The sequence below is a fragment of the Lissotriton vulgaris genome, chromosome 8 (genome assembly GCF_964263255.1).
Source record: "Lissotriton vulgaris chromosome 8, aLisVul1.2, whole genome shotgun sequence".
In the NCBI taxonomy this organism is placed as follows: Eukaryota; Metazoa; Chordata; class Amphibia; order Caudata; family Salamandridae; genus Lissotriton; species Lissotriton vulgaris.
The window spans coordinates 745,583,255-745,599,472 of record NC_141696.1 but is presented as its reverse complement, the minus strand read 5'-3'; the positions used below and the strand labels follow the sequence as shown (position 1 = coordinate 745,599,472).

At 45.0% G+C, this 16,218-nt stretch overlaps 1 protein-coding gene across 6 annotated transcripts in view; it reads right to left on the bottom strand.

The window, feature by feature from the left end:
- Window positions 1–16,218, bottom strand: part of ERCC5 (ERCC excision repair 5, endonuclease) — a 235,201-nt gene that overhangs the window by 163,577 nt on the left and 55,406 nt on the right. For 3 of the 6 annotated variants that reach the window (XM_086934652.1, XM_086934653.1, XM_086934654.1), the window contains exons 4-7: window positions 12,258–12,373; window positions 12,072–12,164; window positions 8,501–8,561; window positions 2,878–3,021 (exon numbers count right to left, since the gene is read on the bottom strand). In XM_086934652.1, coding sequence (XP_086790778.1) covers window positions 2,878–3,021; window positions 8,501–8,561; window positions 12,072–12,164; window positions 12,258–12,373 — 414 coding nt within the window. The remainder of the gene's footprint in view (window positions 1–2,877; window positions 3,022–8,500; window positions 8,562–12,071; window positions 12,165–12,257; window positions 12,374–16,218) is intronic. The other 3 variants (XM_086934655.1, XM_086934656.1, XM_086934657.1) reach the window with 1 other exon arrangement.

Genomic DNA, 16,218 nt, shown 5'->3' with positions numbered 1-16,218 from the left:
CTACAGTGGGTACAGGGGTCGAGTTTTTGACTTGGGCCATAGAGTTTAAACTAGACGGCTTAGCCGTCACTGGCTTTTGTGCTTTTTTTGTGGCTCTTGGGTAGGGTTAGAGTTATGCTTAGATTTCATCGGAGCTGAAAGTTCAGCTATCACTTTTTCTAAGTTTGTTAATGTGACTTGTATGGGTATGAGGGCTTGTTGTAAAAGATCTCTGATTTTTGCTAGTAGATCTGTATTATGATTGTGGTCAGATTCCTTTGTTGGTAAGACGTCAGATGCTATCACTAAGTTTGTAGAAGGTGAAACATCACATACATGGTGTATCATCGCAGTATCCCTATTCTGGTTTTCCAGCAGAGGGGAGCTAAATGTATTCTCTATTGTCTCTGTTATAGGTGAAGTTGGTTTACCTGTTGGTGTTTTGCTTATCGGTACATGTTTCTTCTTCTTTATGGCTCCCTCCCTCCTCCCTCTTGCCTGTCTTACCTCTTCAGGGGTGGGGTGCGGGGCTAAGTCTGGGGTTTTTTCTAAATCTGATGTTAGTTGGGATTCCGAAAGTTGCGACAGTTGCGAAACAGATAGGTCGACTATGTTTGGAAGGCTCTGCCTTTTGTTCCCACCCTCACTCTGTCTTTGATCCTTATGAGAGACCGGCGTTCTTACATTTGCCAGGTGTCCCATAGAGGATCTTCTAGCCTCTAGTAGGTCTTGGGATACCCTACGTTCAATAAGTGAGATGCTCTGTTCTATAAAGGAGTTTGCCCTTGTTATGAAACTGTCTATAGGACCAGTAAGTTGCCCTTTTTTGGCCGCAGTCTTGCTTCTGGTTCCTCTAGGAGACATGCTAACAAATTAAAGAGTGTTATAAAGTCTATTTTAACCCAGGCGTTAGGGGGGTGGCCCAGCCCGGCCCTAATCGGCCTCTAACGGCCAAAAACGGCCCGCTCTTTGCCCGGTCTTCGCGCGCCTCCCGCGTTCGCGTCAGGTGGCTGAGCTTTGTACGAAGGGGGCGGGAAGAGGCACCAGGTGCGCGAGATGTTGCAGCGCAAGCACCTCTGGTCCTCGCAGTCCCGCTCCCCGTGGGCAGGGCGTGGTCTCCTCTCACAAGCAGCACCGACCGAGCACACGGGCTCCCAGGTCAGAGGGCAATGTCAATTGAGGAACGAAATCCCAGGGCGCTGAAAGGTTGCTGGCAACACGCGACTACGAGCGGCTCCCGCGAAGTGGGGGCCGCGAGTCGTTTTAAGCTTCCCAGTAAGAAGGGGGCGGGAAGAGGCACCAGGTGCGCGAGATGTTGCAGCGCAAGCACCTCTGGTCCTCGCAGTCCCGCTCCCCGTGGGCAGGGCGTGGTCTCCTCTCACAAGCAGCACTGACCGAGCACACGGGTTCCCAGGCCAGAGAGCAATGTCAATTGAGGAACGAAATCCCAGGGCGCTGAAAGGTTGCTGGCAACACGCGACTACGAGCGGCTCCCGCGAAGCGGGGGCCGCGAGTCGTTTTAAGCTTCCCAGTAAGAAGGGGGCGGGAAGAGGCACCAGGTGCGCGAGATGTTGCAGCGCAAGCACCTCTAGTCCCCGCAGTCCCACTACCCGTGGGCAGGGCGTGGTCTCCTCTCACAAGCAGCACCGACCGAGCACACGGGCTCCCAGGTCAGAGGGCAATGTCAATTGAGGAACGAAATCCCAGGGCGCTGAAAGGTTGCTGGCAACACGCGACTACGAGCGGCTCCCGCGAAGCGGGGGCCGCGAGTCGTTTTAAGCTTCCCAGTAAGAAGGGGTCGGAAAGAGGCACCAGGTGCGTGAGATGTTGCAGCGCAAGCACCTCTGGTCCTCGCAGTCCCGCTCCCTGTGGGCACGGCGTGGTCTCCACTCACAAGCAGCACCGACCGAGCACACGGGCTCCCAGGTCAGAGGGCAATGTCAATTGAGGAACGAAATCCCAGGGCGCTGAAAGGTTGCTGGCAACACGCGACTACGAGCGGCTCCCGCGAAGCGGGGGCCGCGAGTCGTTTTAAGCTTCCCAGTAAGAAGGGGGCGGGAAGAGGCACCAGGTGCGCGAGATGTTGCAGCACAAGCACCTCTGGTCCTCGCAGTCCGGCTCCCCATGGGCAGGGCGTGGTCTCCTCTTACAAGCAGCACCAACCGAGCACACGGGCTCCCAGGTCAGAGGGCAATGTCAATTGAGGAATGAAATCCCAGGGCGCTGAAAGGTTGCTGGCAACACGCGACTACGAGCGGCATTCACAGGTGTAACATTTACGCATTCCACATGTTTTACCAAATTAGCATTACTGGATAATAAATTGTAACACACTTGGAAGTCTGAATTTTGTGTTCTTCAGAGAAAATATTTTTTCTAACAGAGGAGCCCTTTCTCCTACCAACATTTTAGATATAAAGGCATTCTCTCTCCCTTCTCACCATGGAGAGACACTAGTTCAGCGCCTAAAAATGATAAATTTTCTTTGTGGGCAACGAACTACGTTTAAACTGATGGTGAATAACACCAATACATTTACAAGATGTCTGCATTTGACCAAATTGTACAAGTTGATTCAGCGAAGAATACCAACAAACACGCTTATAGCTATGTTTGCAGCTGTAAACATTCAACCATATTGGTGGAGTATAAACTGATATCTTTGTGCAACTCAGAAGAACTTAGGTGTTCAAAATATGAGTCAATCTATTTTTTCAGTAAAACATCAAGGATGTGTGGATAGTGGAAGCAGAAGGCAGGTTTCTCTTCACAGAAAAAAAGCTCGTGAGATTTTGAGATTGTGGTTCAGTGGAGGAAAGGTGAGTAAGATTAGCTTTGCACAGAAAACACGAGGAAAGAAGAGAAACCAGCTCAATGAAACAAAGTAAATGTTTTCACCTCTGGCATTGTTTCAAATATTGTTCTTCTTCGCTTTGTTAATTCTTTCAGATCAGTCAGAATTTCATGCTTTACTTCTGGAGGTAGGTTCATGAAATCTTCAGACTCAATGTCCACAGAGTGAGGATTTTCGATGAATTCTTCCTGTTAATGAAAAAAACTACTGTCATTTTTTGACAAGCTGCGAAAGCCTGGAGTTGTAATGACATACCTGCCAGCTTCATTTAACGGGGTGCTACATAAATAATTTAAATGTCCTAGTTAGGCAATTCGTAAAATATCCTACCGCAAGCGTATATGTGTGTTTTAAGTAATGTCAAACCTTGATCTAACCCTGCCTTAGAGTGAAATATTCGGTCTCTATAGCCTGACAGCTAATTAGCAGTACATGTATGTGACCACAGGACGAGATTTCAAAACAGCCTCTCTTCATTCTGAAGGGAAATGAAAAAAAAAGATTTTTACAAATAGGTTCATGTTAAATTAGGACAAATAGCACCATCAACAATATTGATATCACCATAATTGGGGCTACCTAAAGAGACTACTTTAGAGTCTGATGGTAAATGTGAAGTTCAGCAAAACTGCTAATGTCATGTCACACAATATTCATTAGTACTCTTGTGCTACAAAAACTGACATGTTGTTCTGCAACAGTTATTATAAGGTGTCAGTTCAGTTTACCACTGAGGCAGTGCTGGCGTATGTACTAGAACAGTGGTTCCCAAAGTCTGGTCTGCGGATGGACCCCCAGGAGTCTGTGACACATTCCCAGGGGGTTCACAGGCAGCAGTTTTAAAAGCACTGCAGAGTTCCTTGTATAATTAACAGTTTTTGGGCAACAAAAAAACTGTCAAGATAACTCTGATGATTAATGTACATGCTGGAGAGAGATGGGAGTTTTGTCCAGTGGCAGCTTTGACTCATCTAAGGCAGCGCAGAGGTTTAATATGCCTGCTTCAAAGAACATGTACCATGCATTTAAAACAAGCATTTGCAATGCAATAGGTCTCGCAATAGGAAAGTTTGAGCTATTGGTTTTGTAAATGACAATTTTTTTATTTTTGTTCTGTTTTTGAAAATAGCGAAATTAATAGCGTTGTCATTTACAATGCCAATAGTGATAACTTTCGCAAATGTGACACCTATAGCATTTGTAATGCAATATGTGTTGTATTTACGTGCCTTACATGTATTGATAATACAAATAACAATGGCTTTTAATTTTTTTTAATAATACTTAAAAGTTATTGTAATTTATAATGGCAATAGCTTAAACCTTTGTAAATAACTTTTGTGAAGATTATGTTCGGTGTATTTTATTGTGACGAAAATCCAAGAACAGAAGTGAAATATTAACATCGTTTTGTTACATTTGTAATAAAGTTTGACACGTTGAGAGAACATATTTGAACCAGTTGTTGTTGAATGGTTGCACAGATTGATGCTGTGGTGGCGCGGAGTGATGTTGTGATGGTGAACGAGTGATGCTGTGGCGTTTAGTGATTCTGTGGTAGCGCATAGTGATGTTGTGGTAGCGCATGGTGATGTTGTGGTGCCCCTGAGTGATGCTGTATACTATCCTATGTTTTGCTATCCTATGCTTTGATTTGTTATGCTATGCTATGCTTTGCTATCCTATGTTTTGTTTTGCTATGTTTTTCTATGCAATGCTTTGATTTGTTATGCTATGCTTTGTTTTCTTATGCTATGTTTTGTTATGCTATGTTTTGTTGTGTTATGCTATGCTATGCTGTGTTTTGCTATGCTATGTTTTGTTGTGTTATGCTATGCTATGTTTTGCTATCCTATGCTATTTTTGTTATGCTTTACTATGCTGTGTTTTGTTATGCTATTCTATGTTTTGCTATGCTGGTGAGGGTGAGTGAGGGTGTGTGAGGGGGTGTGAGGGTGTGGAGGGTGAGGGGTGAGGAGGTGTGTGAGTGTGTGGAGTGTGAGGGGCGTGTGAGGGTGAGGGGTTGCAAGGGTGAGGAGTTGTGAGGGTGAGGGGATGTGAGGGTGAGTGGGGGTGAGGGTGGAGGGTGACGGGGTGAGGGTGACAGGGGGTGAGGGTGACAGGGGTGAGGGTGACGGGGGTGAGGGTGACGGGGGTGAGGGTGACGGGGTGAGGGTGTATGAGGGTGAGGGTATATGAGGGTGAGAGTGGGTGAGGGTGTATGAAGGTGAGGGTGGGTGAGGGTGTGTGAGGGTGAGGGTGCGTGAGGGTGAGGGTGTGTTAGGGTTAGGGGGTGTGAGGGTGAGGGAGTGTGAGGGTGAGGGGGTGTGTGAGGGTGAGGGGGGTAAGGGGGTGTGAGGGTGAGTGAGGGTGAGGGGGTGTGAGGGGGGAGGGTGTGAGGGTGAGAGTGGGTGAGGGTGTGTGTGAGGGTGAGGGGGTATGAGGGTGAGGGGGTTTGAGGGTGAGGGGGAGAATCTCTGTAGTATGGCGCTCATGAGATATTAAAGTACGTATTAGAAATAGACCTCGAGCTAGGCGTCCTAAGTCATATTTTCAATGTAAATGTCAACCAATGATCTGATACATAAAAAACAGGCACCTGGTTCTATCTATATGTAATGTACTTTATACTCTAACCCAAAAGCTTGTACTTCATGCGCGAGTCTTTGATCAACACGTTTGATTCCCTTCTGTTTGTTATCTCTGTAAACGTCGTTGTCTTTCCATTAATGTGGTCAAATGCCCTTTCTCCCTTTAAACACCTAAAGTAAGCTCCATAAGTAAAGTTCCCTAGTCACTAGTATATGTAGTAGACCTTTGTACTCTCTACCATTCCTATGTGACTCTTAGAGTATATCCATTCGTAGCCCTTCCCTATGTATATAGAGATAACTATAATCACCAGCCTCTTCTTTGTGTGACTTTACATCTTGTACATTTGCATTTTTTTTCTGTGTGTATCTTTTATGTAACGCATGTAATCCTAAGTCCTTATGTTTTGCAACTGGTTCTTATGTAAAGCGCTCTGACACCTTCGGGTAAAGTTTGCGCTATATAAAATCGCATTAAATAAAAAAAATAAAAACCTACAAAATAGAACGCAGGCAATGAAGTTTAGCGTGCCAACTGCTGAATATTTGAGATGCGGCCACAAGAGGGCAGTCAATGACTACTTTTCTATCCATTTGTGTCCACCTTGGAGTTCTGCTCTTGACATACAGGCGTGTGTAATTACAATATGTCAGTGCAGAGATTCACATAATGCTAAATGTTTTCCTGTGGCTGCTTTTGAATGTCCTCCCTGTGGTTTGTTTTGTGTTGGGCGTATTCTGAAAGTGGGAGAGGTAACGAGTGTGACAACGGTGCGGTTATGAGTTAGAACAAAGCATACAAAGTCAGGGAGAATGCAACATCCAACGATGTCAGTTGCTGGAAGAAAGCCTGGGTGGGAAGGTAGAGCTTTCCGGACTACCCTAGAACTTAATAAAGAAAGAAAGCTGCACTTATACTGAAACTGCCTCAACTAAACTGCTTCAAAATTCATCAAAGTTACTTCCATAAAAGTTATCAACGGTTTGCCTGCTTCATTCACTGCCTGGGATTAGTCGAAACCGTCAGGGGGGCAGTGCACACTGTCAGCAGGTCACCACTACTTCCCTCTTTGCATTATGGTATGTTAAGTTTATTTGTGTGCGCACCTATGCTTAAGCACCTTGGCGCTGTTGAGCCAATTTCTTTTCTGCAGTAAACATTAACTAAAAGAAACTCTGAATTAAAGAAGTACGATAAAAACAACACAGGCTTCAGAGTTTTCCTAAACATTATAATACAAGATTGTGGGAGCAGCAGACAACTCCCCATTCCGTAACCAAAGGCAGGGAGCCTGGATTTGGTCTGCAGAAGTCACATGGCAGGTCTGTACCATGAGAATTTAGTCACCAGCATGGCGGGAGTATTAGGTAGACAGCTTTGTGTATGATGATTTTGGAACTGAATGTAACTATTTCGATCTGGTATCAAAGGACGTGATAATGGGGACATTGGAAAGCTTGACTGGAGAGGCCAGGCAGATGGCAGCGTCGCGCTTCAAGAGTGTGGGGGGGGGGGGGGCGGGAGCACATTGTTTTGAAATCTGTTGCAGGGGCGGGGAGCGGCAGCTTTGAAGTGTGACGGGAGGCGGAAGGCACAGACAAATGGTTGTTTGTGACGTGGCTGGTGTGGCGGGGGCGATGAGCAGAAGGGATTACTTTGAAGTCTGTGATGCTGAGCGTCAGGGAGCAAATGGCAGCAAGCGCGTCCACGAGCACATGCACTCGACGAAATCCGCGATGGTTTAGCCCTTATTTTGCCCCCAATACTCTCGTCTATTTATTCCTTGCGGAATATAATAGACGAGACCTAAAAACTGTATTTTATGTGCATAGCTCAATGAGTTACTGCTTTTGTCAGTTATTTTGCTGTTACTGTGTAGTTAAGGAGTTACAATCATAATCTAGCACAGTGAGTTATGAACTGTCATCAAAGAGCTGCATGCAAACTGCATGGTACAAGTTAGTAAGTTATTTTTTTCCCAGTATTTCATTATCCTGATATTGCTAAAATATATTTTTTGGGGTACAAATACATTCTCATTATTAAAGTCAACTCTAACCACTGTGTTATGTTCTGAATCCAGAGTGTGTACTTCTCCAGAGCAAGCACTCTTCACAAATGCCTACCAGTATGGATGACATGTGAATCCTTCACCTAGTAAACCCCTCTGCCTTATGTAACATTTTCTATACACTGATTTACACACGATTCGTTATCTCTGTATGTGTGTGATTTAGAGTGCTCCTACACCAGTGAGAGGTGCTATAAAACAAATGAAATACATGTTACAAAGGGGCAATGGAGAAATAGGGGGCACTGTTGGAAGGGGATAGGGAGGAAATCATTGAAGAGCCCCAATAAAGATTGCCATATCCTAGTGCCAGTAAGATCATCATTTACAAACTTTAAAGGCTTATATACCTCAATATATAATGACAAATGTGTTGTAGAATGCACCATTTTCCCCTAATTTTCTTGGGGGGGGGAGCCCCTCCCATAGGCCCCTTTGTAGTGGTCAGGCTCACTCGCTGCACTTGGTATGCACCATACGGGGACTGGTCTGACAACATTTGCCGGGGCTGCTTTGGGTTTCCAGCCGGGCCCTTGCAGTAGCAGGAGACTTGTACCACTAAATAAAACCAAACATTGAAAAGTTAGTCGCCGAGATGCAGCACCAACCTTCTCTTCCAATTAAAATTTGTAGGTATTTGCAATTTCTTTCAATATCAAATAATAAAATCTTTAGAAATGAGAGTACTTGTTTGGTGTGCATTTGTCTGTGTATTTTATGCAAATTACTGTTTTAATGTTTGAAATTTAAATAGTACAAATTGCTTGGGGGTCAAACGTTTGGGAACCACTGTATTAGAACATGCAGCAAGACCTTTGTGCTGTTATCAAATGTTTAATGAACTTGAAAGCGCTGCCAGTATGGTAATGTTTAAATGCAAAGGCAATAGAATGAATGCATAGTGGTAGACCATGCCCTTATAAACATGTTGACACATTAAAATTAACGGTTTGAGAAGCTGAATAGCAAAGCCCTGAACTATTATATCTGCCCAGTGACCTTACCTGCAATAGCTGCCTCTGGGTCATTCTTTCCTCCCATTCTTTCTCTTCTTCCTCGTCCGAGCTACAACATTTTACAAGTAAAAAGAGGGAAAAGGGTGTCAAGTCCCTGTTCACAGTTAAGAATTTCCATGAATTATTACAAGCATGTGAAAAAAATCCTCCTGCTGTTAGCTGATGCACAAGTCCGATTTCACCTTTGTATTCACTAGACACAGCAGACTACATGTGAGAGGTACTGAATGCCCATCTGGTTGGAACCCATTTCTACAGAGTACCCTAAACTGGAGCTTTGTGAAAAGGTTTTTTCTTTTTTGCATTTTTTTTTAAATTACATTTTTTATTGATAACAGGGAGACAAGCGGTATGACATACAGTGCGCATCGCCTACAACCCCTGTCGGGCCGGCTATATGTCCAAGAATGACTAGTCCAAGAAGGCAGTACAAGCGTTACACAGCATGACGCCTACAACCCCTTTGGACCGGCCGCGTTAACATAGCGAATGTAGCAACACAAACATTGTGCCAGGGGGATCAGCGAATATTATACAATCCAAGCTCCCTCGCCGCTACTGAGAAGGGAAGCGTAAAGGACCCCCTGACCGCCTGTGGCTCATAATAGTAAGTCTCAGGGGCTGTGTCCTCGACTGGGACCCGGCCATGAGGGTATATCTAATGTTGTGAAAGTGGTAGCTGTAGAGCCTTGTATGATGTGGCATCGAAAGGCGACATGAGGGAAAAACTAGGGGAAATCATCAAACCAAGTAGATTAACTTCCTGCAGGCCAGCATCTGTGCGACAGCGGCGAAGTGTGGGGTCTCGCTGCAAGCAGCAGGGGGAGCAGGGCACTGGCATCCTCCACCCGGTAGAGAGGTCTTTAGGCAGCCGCGAGAGGTCGAAGGTCACTTGGGCCCGAAAAGTTGTAGCGCTCTAAGTTTAGGGGGGTTAAAACATGTGAATTCTATAAGTGTGAGATAATGTATGAGGGGCTGCCATGCCCGCTGAAACTTCTTGTCGCTGTTCGCCAGGGTGTGCGACAGCCGCTCCATTGCTAACAGATGCAAAACCCTGACAAAGCACTACGTCACGGAGGGGGGTGGGGGGCAACCTCTGCCTCCAAGCGCAAGCTATGCGGTAATAAAGCACGTGCAGGGGTTAGCAAAGGACAAGCCCAAAATCCCCTTAATGTGTCCCAGGACCTCCTTCCAGAAAGTTGAGATTACCCTGCAGGACCACTAAATAGGACAGAGAGTACCACCCCTCTGCCCGCAGTGCCAGCACTCGTCAGAGATCGTGTGGTAGATACTCGCTAGACAAGTGGGCATGGGATACCATCGGAACATTAATTTGTATGCAGTTTTGCGTGCCACCAAACTGAGGTATGTTTGGGGGATATCTTGCCATAATGTTTCCCATTGTTTAGTAGAGATTCCCCCAGAGACATCACCTAGCCACGCTGCCTGGTAGGTATGCATAGCGGCTGGAGTGGAGTGCTGGAGCACCTGATAGGGTTTGGACATCAGCCTCTTTGAGCCTTCAAAGTTACGGACTAGCTTCTTGAAGGGGGCAAGAAGACGTGTTGCTGCTGCATGTGTCTTGGCTTGAGTTGCCCAGTGTCACAGTTGAAGGTACTGGTGCGGGCAGCTGCAGGAAGGGCAAACTCAGTCTTACACATTTCAAAAGACTTGATGGCATCTCCCCTGAACAAGTCGCTAAGTGTCCGGCAGTCCCCCTCGGTCCAGCCGTGCAAAGCAAGAGGCGGCGGGCCCAGGTGGGAAGGCCGGGTTAAGCGCTAAGGGTGTGTTGGGGAGGGGATAGAGGGGAGACCCCTCTTCACCGCAATTCTGTCCCAGATCTCCAACACCGTAGTGGTCGGGCCCAAACATAAGCACTGGGAGGGCATGCTTGCTTGGGCAACCAAGCAAGGTCCCACAGTGGCTGGCACGCCACGGCCCGGACCATGTGGACCCAGTGCTTCTCACTCTCACGCACCACCCACTCGGAAATGTATCTCAGGTGTGCTACCCAGTAGTATTCCAAAAGTTTTGGGCACGCCATTCCACCCCTGTCGCGGGATTGCATTAATAAAGAGTGAGCGATACAGGGAGCTTACCGTTCCATATGAAAGTGCACAAGTGTTTCTGTAGACTTTGGATAACCTCTTGCGGGATTGACGTGAGCAGCGGCTGAAAGACGTTAAGGACCTGGGTAGTATATTTAATAGCAATAATAGGCCCCAATCAGGAGATGTAAAGTGGTTTCTACCCCTGCAAGTCTGCCAGGATCGCACAAATAAGGGGGAACCAGTTAACAAGAGACCACGTGGCAGGTTTAGGGGTAATATAAAGACCCAGGTACTTGACAGAGTCAGACGACCATTGGAAGGGGGTGGAGGCCAGTAATGCCCCATCCTCGGCAGCTGGGAGAGTAAGATTGAGAACCAATGACTTAGTCATATTGACTTTAAAGCCAGAGATAGCTGCAAAGGTCTGCAGGTCATCTATGACAGTGGGGAGAGAGACCAGGGGCTGAGCAAGGGCGAGAATGTGGTCATTGGCAAACAGGCTGATCTTGTGCTCCTGCCCTCCAAAGGAGATGCCCCTAAATCCTACTTCTGTCAAGGGAGGGGTCCCACACCAAGTTAAAATCCCCACAGCGATGACATCGCCTTGTACCTACCCCAGTTACTCCTGCAGGGTACGCCTAATAAAGGTATCTTGGGAGGTGTTGGGGGCGTATTATGTTGAGCAATGTGAGTGACTGGCGCCCTCGTTGTAACTGAAGAGCCACAGAGCGGCCCTCCCTATCTCGTGTCGCTTTGATTACAGTGGTGTAAAAGGAGGCCTTGCAGAGAATACCCACGTCCAGAGTCTTAGAGGTGGTATAGGCCCAGTAACTCCTAGGACATCTGGGGTGCGCCATGCGATGGAGGGCAGCCATGAGCAGATGGGTCTCTTGGAGCATCAAGACGTCTGGGTCTTACTGCAGCATACAGTGCCACAGTTGCTTGTGTTTGTTCGGGGCGTTCAGGCCTCTGATATTTAGAGAAAGTAGTTTAAGTCCACCCGAAGCTATCGGGGATCACAGGGTTTGACAGTGGAGGGGCAGAGTCTAGAGGCGCATGACTGACTGCACTAACCCGGTCTATCCACAAGAGATGCACTGGAAGCATGAAACTGCTCAGATCTTAGCATAATTTGGTTGGTCCCATGAACCACGTCAAAATGATTCAGCAGAAGCCTTGTAAAAGTACTCCTTATGAAGGAAATTTGAATGCAATTTATCCTTGTGATATGCATCTGACTCTACCTTACAAGGGTTAACCTAAGACTTACTCATAACAGAAAGTGTAGCAACTGAATACATTTGCTCAGAAAAGGCAACACAGGGCCAAGATCGAATTAGATTATCTGTTTTGAAAGACAAATTACCTAAATGATAAACATACCAATGACAATTTAATTCCAAGCACATCTTTAGAAGACCTACCTTTTGTAAAGAGGTGCTAAAGCAAGAGCACTCACATGTTAAACATGGATCTCATATATAAAAAAAAGTGGTTGCAGTACTTGCCTCTTTTTTTCATTCTCTTCCAAAGCAGGTAGTAAGTAGATATCATCCACCTCTTCCCTCCGAACACGAGAGAGACTTGGCAAGTTGTCATCACTTCACAAGACAACATTCAAAACATAAGAAAGAGACATAAGCAGATGCCTAAAACACAAAATCATTTTCAAGAAGATATTTTCAAACTCTTGCCTTTTCCCTGTCAAGACAGCCTTTATAGCTTGCCGCTTCAGGAAGGTTTTTAGTAGTTTCTCTGTAGTTTTAGTGGAATCTTCAGTTGCAGCATTCTTTCTTTGTCTTCTAATTGCCTGACCAAGATAAAGCAATGTTTTATTTCATCACAGGATTTATACACATTACCTTAATGTCAGTGACAAAACTGACAGGTTTGTCTAATAACCTCAGTTACCAGAAAACTTCTAAATTATACTTATTTCCCCTCAATGTCAGTACAACAGAAAACTACAGTAACAAACCTAAGCCATATTGTGTTGAGGAAGATACTTCAAGGTAGATATTGACTGGGGGGAGGGAGCAAAGGGGCGAGATGAGTCAGTATCTACCTAAAAAGGCCTTAATATTGCAATAGTTACAGGCTTCACCCACTGTTGCTTCATCACGACGGAACAAGGTTGCATTAGTAACATTAGTAACAGCTCCTTTACGTGGCAAGCTGGTCAAGGTGCTGATATGAAGGGGGGGGGGGGGGGGGAGTTAAGCCATGGTCTCTGACCAAGCGTGTGCCTTTTAGTTGGCACTGGCAGTTTCTCTTCTGGTGCCAGCAGTATGACACCGTTCCTACTAGCAGCTACAGCCCTTGAAGACAGTTCCAAATCTCCAGTTTTATCCACTGTAGCAAAACCAACACTAAAAAGACACAAGCTCTTTCCTGAGAGGCTTCAGAGAGCAATGTCCTCTCCTTGTTGCCATAAGGAACAAACCTTTCTCACTGCAAGCGAAATGTACAGTCCTGACAAACTAAGTGTTGGCATCGGAGGATGAAAAGGTTTCCTCGCACCTGCTCCCCAGATGTATAACATAGTCCTATGCAATGAGCTCACATCACACTAGGTGAAACCCCTTTCAAAGATTCTGACAAAACAGCAGAGTATGAGCTATGAAGGTTTATATAAGGAATAAATGCCCACTCATTATAAGGATACTGCAAGGACACAGAGGAGTTCTGCGATAAGAGGAAACAATACCAAAGGGCACGTTCCTTTAAAGGTGGTTTGCAATATCCTTTTAATGTGTGTCAGACTGTATTAATTCATTTTAATAAGTAGTCATATCACCACCCTTTCCACAAATCGCTTACATCCTTGTTATCTTGCTCCAGGGTATGCTAATTGTAAACCTCTACAAATTGTGGAAAATAAATGTATAAGAAGGCTGCTGGCGGTCTCACATTCTACTTTAACAACCTTTTGCCATGTGGAGGCTTGGCTGAACAATATAGAAGACTATATTAAACTACAACCCTTATTACTATGGCATAGCATTTGGAAAAATCTAGAAGCCCAACTTTGTAGAACCATTTTACTCAACGGTATGAATCTGGATTACTGTCTAGATATTCCATGGCTCAAATACATTAAGACTAGTTTTGAAAGGCTGGGCACTCCAGCATTCTACCACAATCCTGGAAGTTCATTCAGTTTCCCTCGAAGTCAAACCAAAGTGCTCTACAATCAATATATTCAAAGAGCACGGCCAGAGGCTAGATATGATGGGATGGGCGAGATCTCACGGGAACTACCTGCACATCCAGCACTTTAATTACAGGTAATTGTAAATGAGAGACAGACGTTTCTGTTGACAAGGTTCCATTTTCTGTTAGTCTTTTCTACTAATGGCACATGGTTTCCATACCTCCCCCGTCATTGTGAAGCTCTAGCACCTTTGCTATTTTTCACATTTTATACTACACAAAGAAGGCAGTTCCTTCACCTGGTACTAAGAGCATTAGAATCTAGATGTCATGTAGTTGCTTTTGCCCATTTGCACTGTTAGGAAAAGGAAACAGTTATCTATGCCGTCTTAAATTACATTTTATTTGCTCTGGAGATAGGAACCAAATAATGAGAGTTTACCTGCATATTGCTGCTTTCTTATCTTTACTTGATTTTAGTGATTTTAACAAAGACTTTTAAAAATGTTAACAGTGTATTATATTGTACTTATTTCTTTCGCTGTGACTTTTATGGCTCAATAGAGCCGAATAAAGAATTTTGATGGAATGATTACTCTTATAGAAAAGAGATAGTATGGTTGCAAACAAGACGAGCATAAGCACAATATGTAGTGGGAAAATAAACACACATATCAGAATTAGTTTACAATCAGATTTAAAAAGTGTTGTAGCTCAGAATGTGTTGAAACCAGTGCAGAGATTGTAGCTTTCCTGTATGGACCTATAGCATGAAAAAATAAAATTGCTGCCGTCATTTTTCTTCTGATCTTCTGAGGAGGAAAAGCTAGTTCTTGTTTTTATTGTTTAAACTGCAGAAGTAATTATGCAATGTAGTGCCATAACTTAACTGAAATATGGAAATTGCCAGCAGGCGTTTATACGGAGTGGGGAGTGTAGTGGGAGAGTGAGGGGGGAGAATGAGAGAAAAATAACAGGTACCTGTGAAATATTGTCCAATATTGCCATTGAGGAGTTCTGGTGTCATCATAAACCATGAGGCCAACTGCTCATTGGTTTGAAAATGTTACCCAAACCCAGAGATGGCAATATAGGATCATATAACGCATGGTAAGCATTAAGCATCTTTAATATTATATACTTATTTTGGGGCAGTTGGTTGGAAAATACCGTTTTTTCCAAGGTTCAACTGACACTAGGCACTGATAGTGGTATGGATCGTTAGGGCTTGCCTACCTTTGAGTAAACTGTTAATAAAACAATGGAGGCCGTCACTGCATTATCAACGATTACTACTACAGAATATTACTGCAAAATTTGGAGAACCTTGCTGGATAATTTGGTCCTCCATGCTGCATAATCCTAGGTGCCCTGGCAATTTTTAAGGTTTGCATAGTGATTAGGGGGCTGTCGTCATAATGAAATTTGTATGTCATATGCAACTATGACACATGTCCCATATTTCACGGTTCCCTGTATAAATGGGTTTTTTATACCACTGTATTTTGTGCAATTAAAGCACAAAAACATAACATATATATATTTATAACCATAACTGCGGTTTAACTGGTTTTAGGTGAATTTCCGAGATTTCTTTTAAACATAAATTGAAGTGTTATAACCAAAACCAAATATAACCACTTTAAATTTCGTTTTCTACGCGTTTTTTTTTATCATATACCACCCAACCAATCGTAGGCACTACTTTCCATGGCGGCGGCAGGCTAACGGCTGCTGTGAGGCTCCGTTCCTAAGCCCTATAGAGCTTTTTCCGGCAGGTCTCGTATCCTGTTTTCTGGACGGCAGAGTGCGGATTTTCTTATGGTGAGATACGGAGTACGATATGATTAGTGATATATTCCATTATTGTTGAGCTTTCTCTCCTTTTTTGTCAGCGGTCGTGGTTTGTAAAAACCACCGAGCAAGGGCTGCGGAGAGAAGCTGTCGGCGCTAGGACCCACTCCATTGGAATGAGAGGGGAGGACCGAGAGCTAGAATTCGTTCGGAGGTACGCGGAGGAGCCTAGAACGGGGCAGCTGCATCGGCTGAAAAGACACGAAGGGAATTGGGAGCTGAGGGAGACAGGACACGGCAAGACACACGACAACAGTCAAACGCAAGTAGAGCAATACACCGGAGTCCGGGTAAGCTGTAACAATGCTTGGCTGCGCTCAAGAGCAGCCTTCTGGTATCGGGCAGCAGTATTTGCACGCCGTGTCCCCTCTGTAGTCTTAGTGTCTTCTGCTTGTGCTGATTTGATTGAATGCATGGAGGCAGATAAAGCTGCGTCTAATCTTCAGTTCCAGCGCGATTTCCCTGATTTACAGGCTGCATCTAGTGGCAAATTGAAAGTTGGCTCTCCTAAACTACCCGAGCTGTCCGAGTTGCCCTCTAAAGAGACTGTTCCGGCCAGCGGTAATAGCGAAAAAAGAAGTGTGGCTAGGAATCGCTACCAGCTGCGCTCAAAGCATGAACTAAAGAAGAAGGGGGTTTTAAATACAG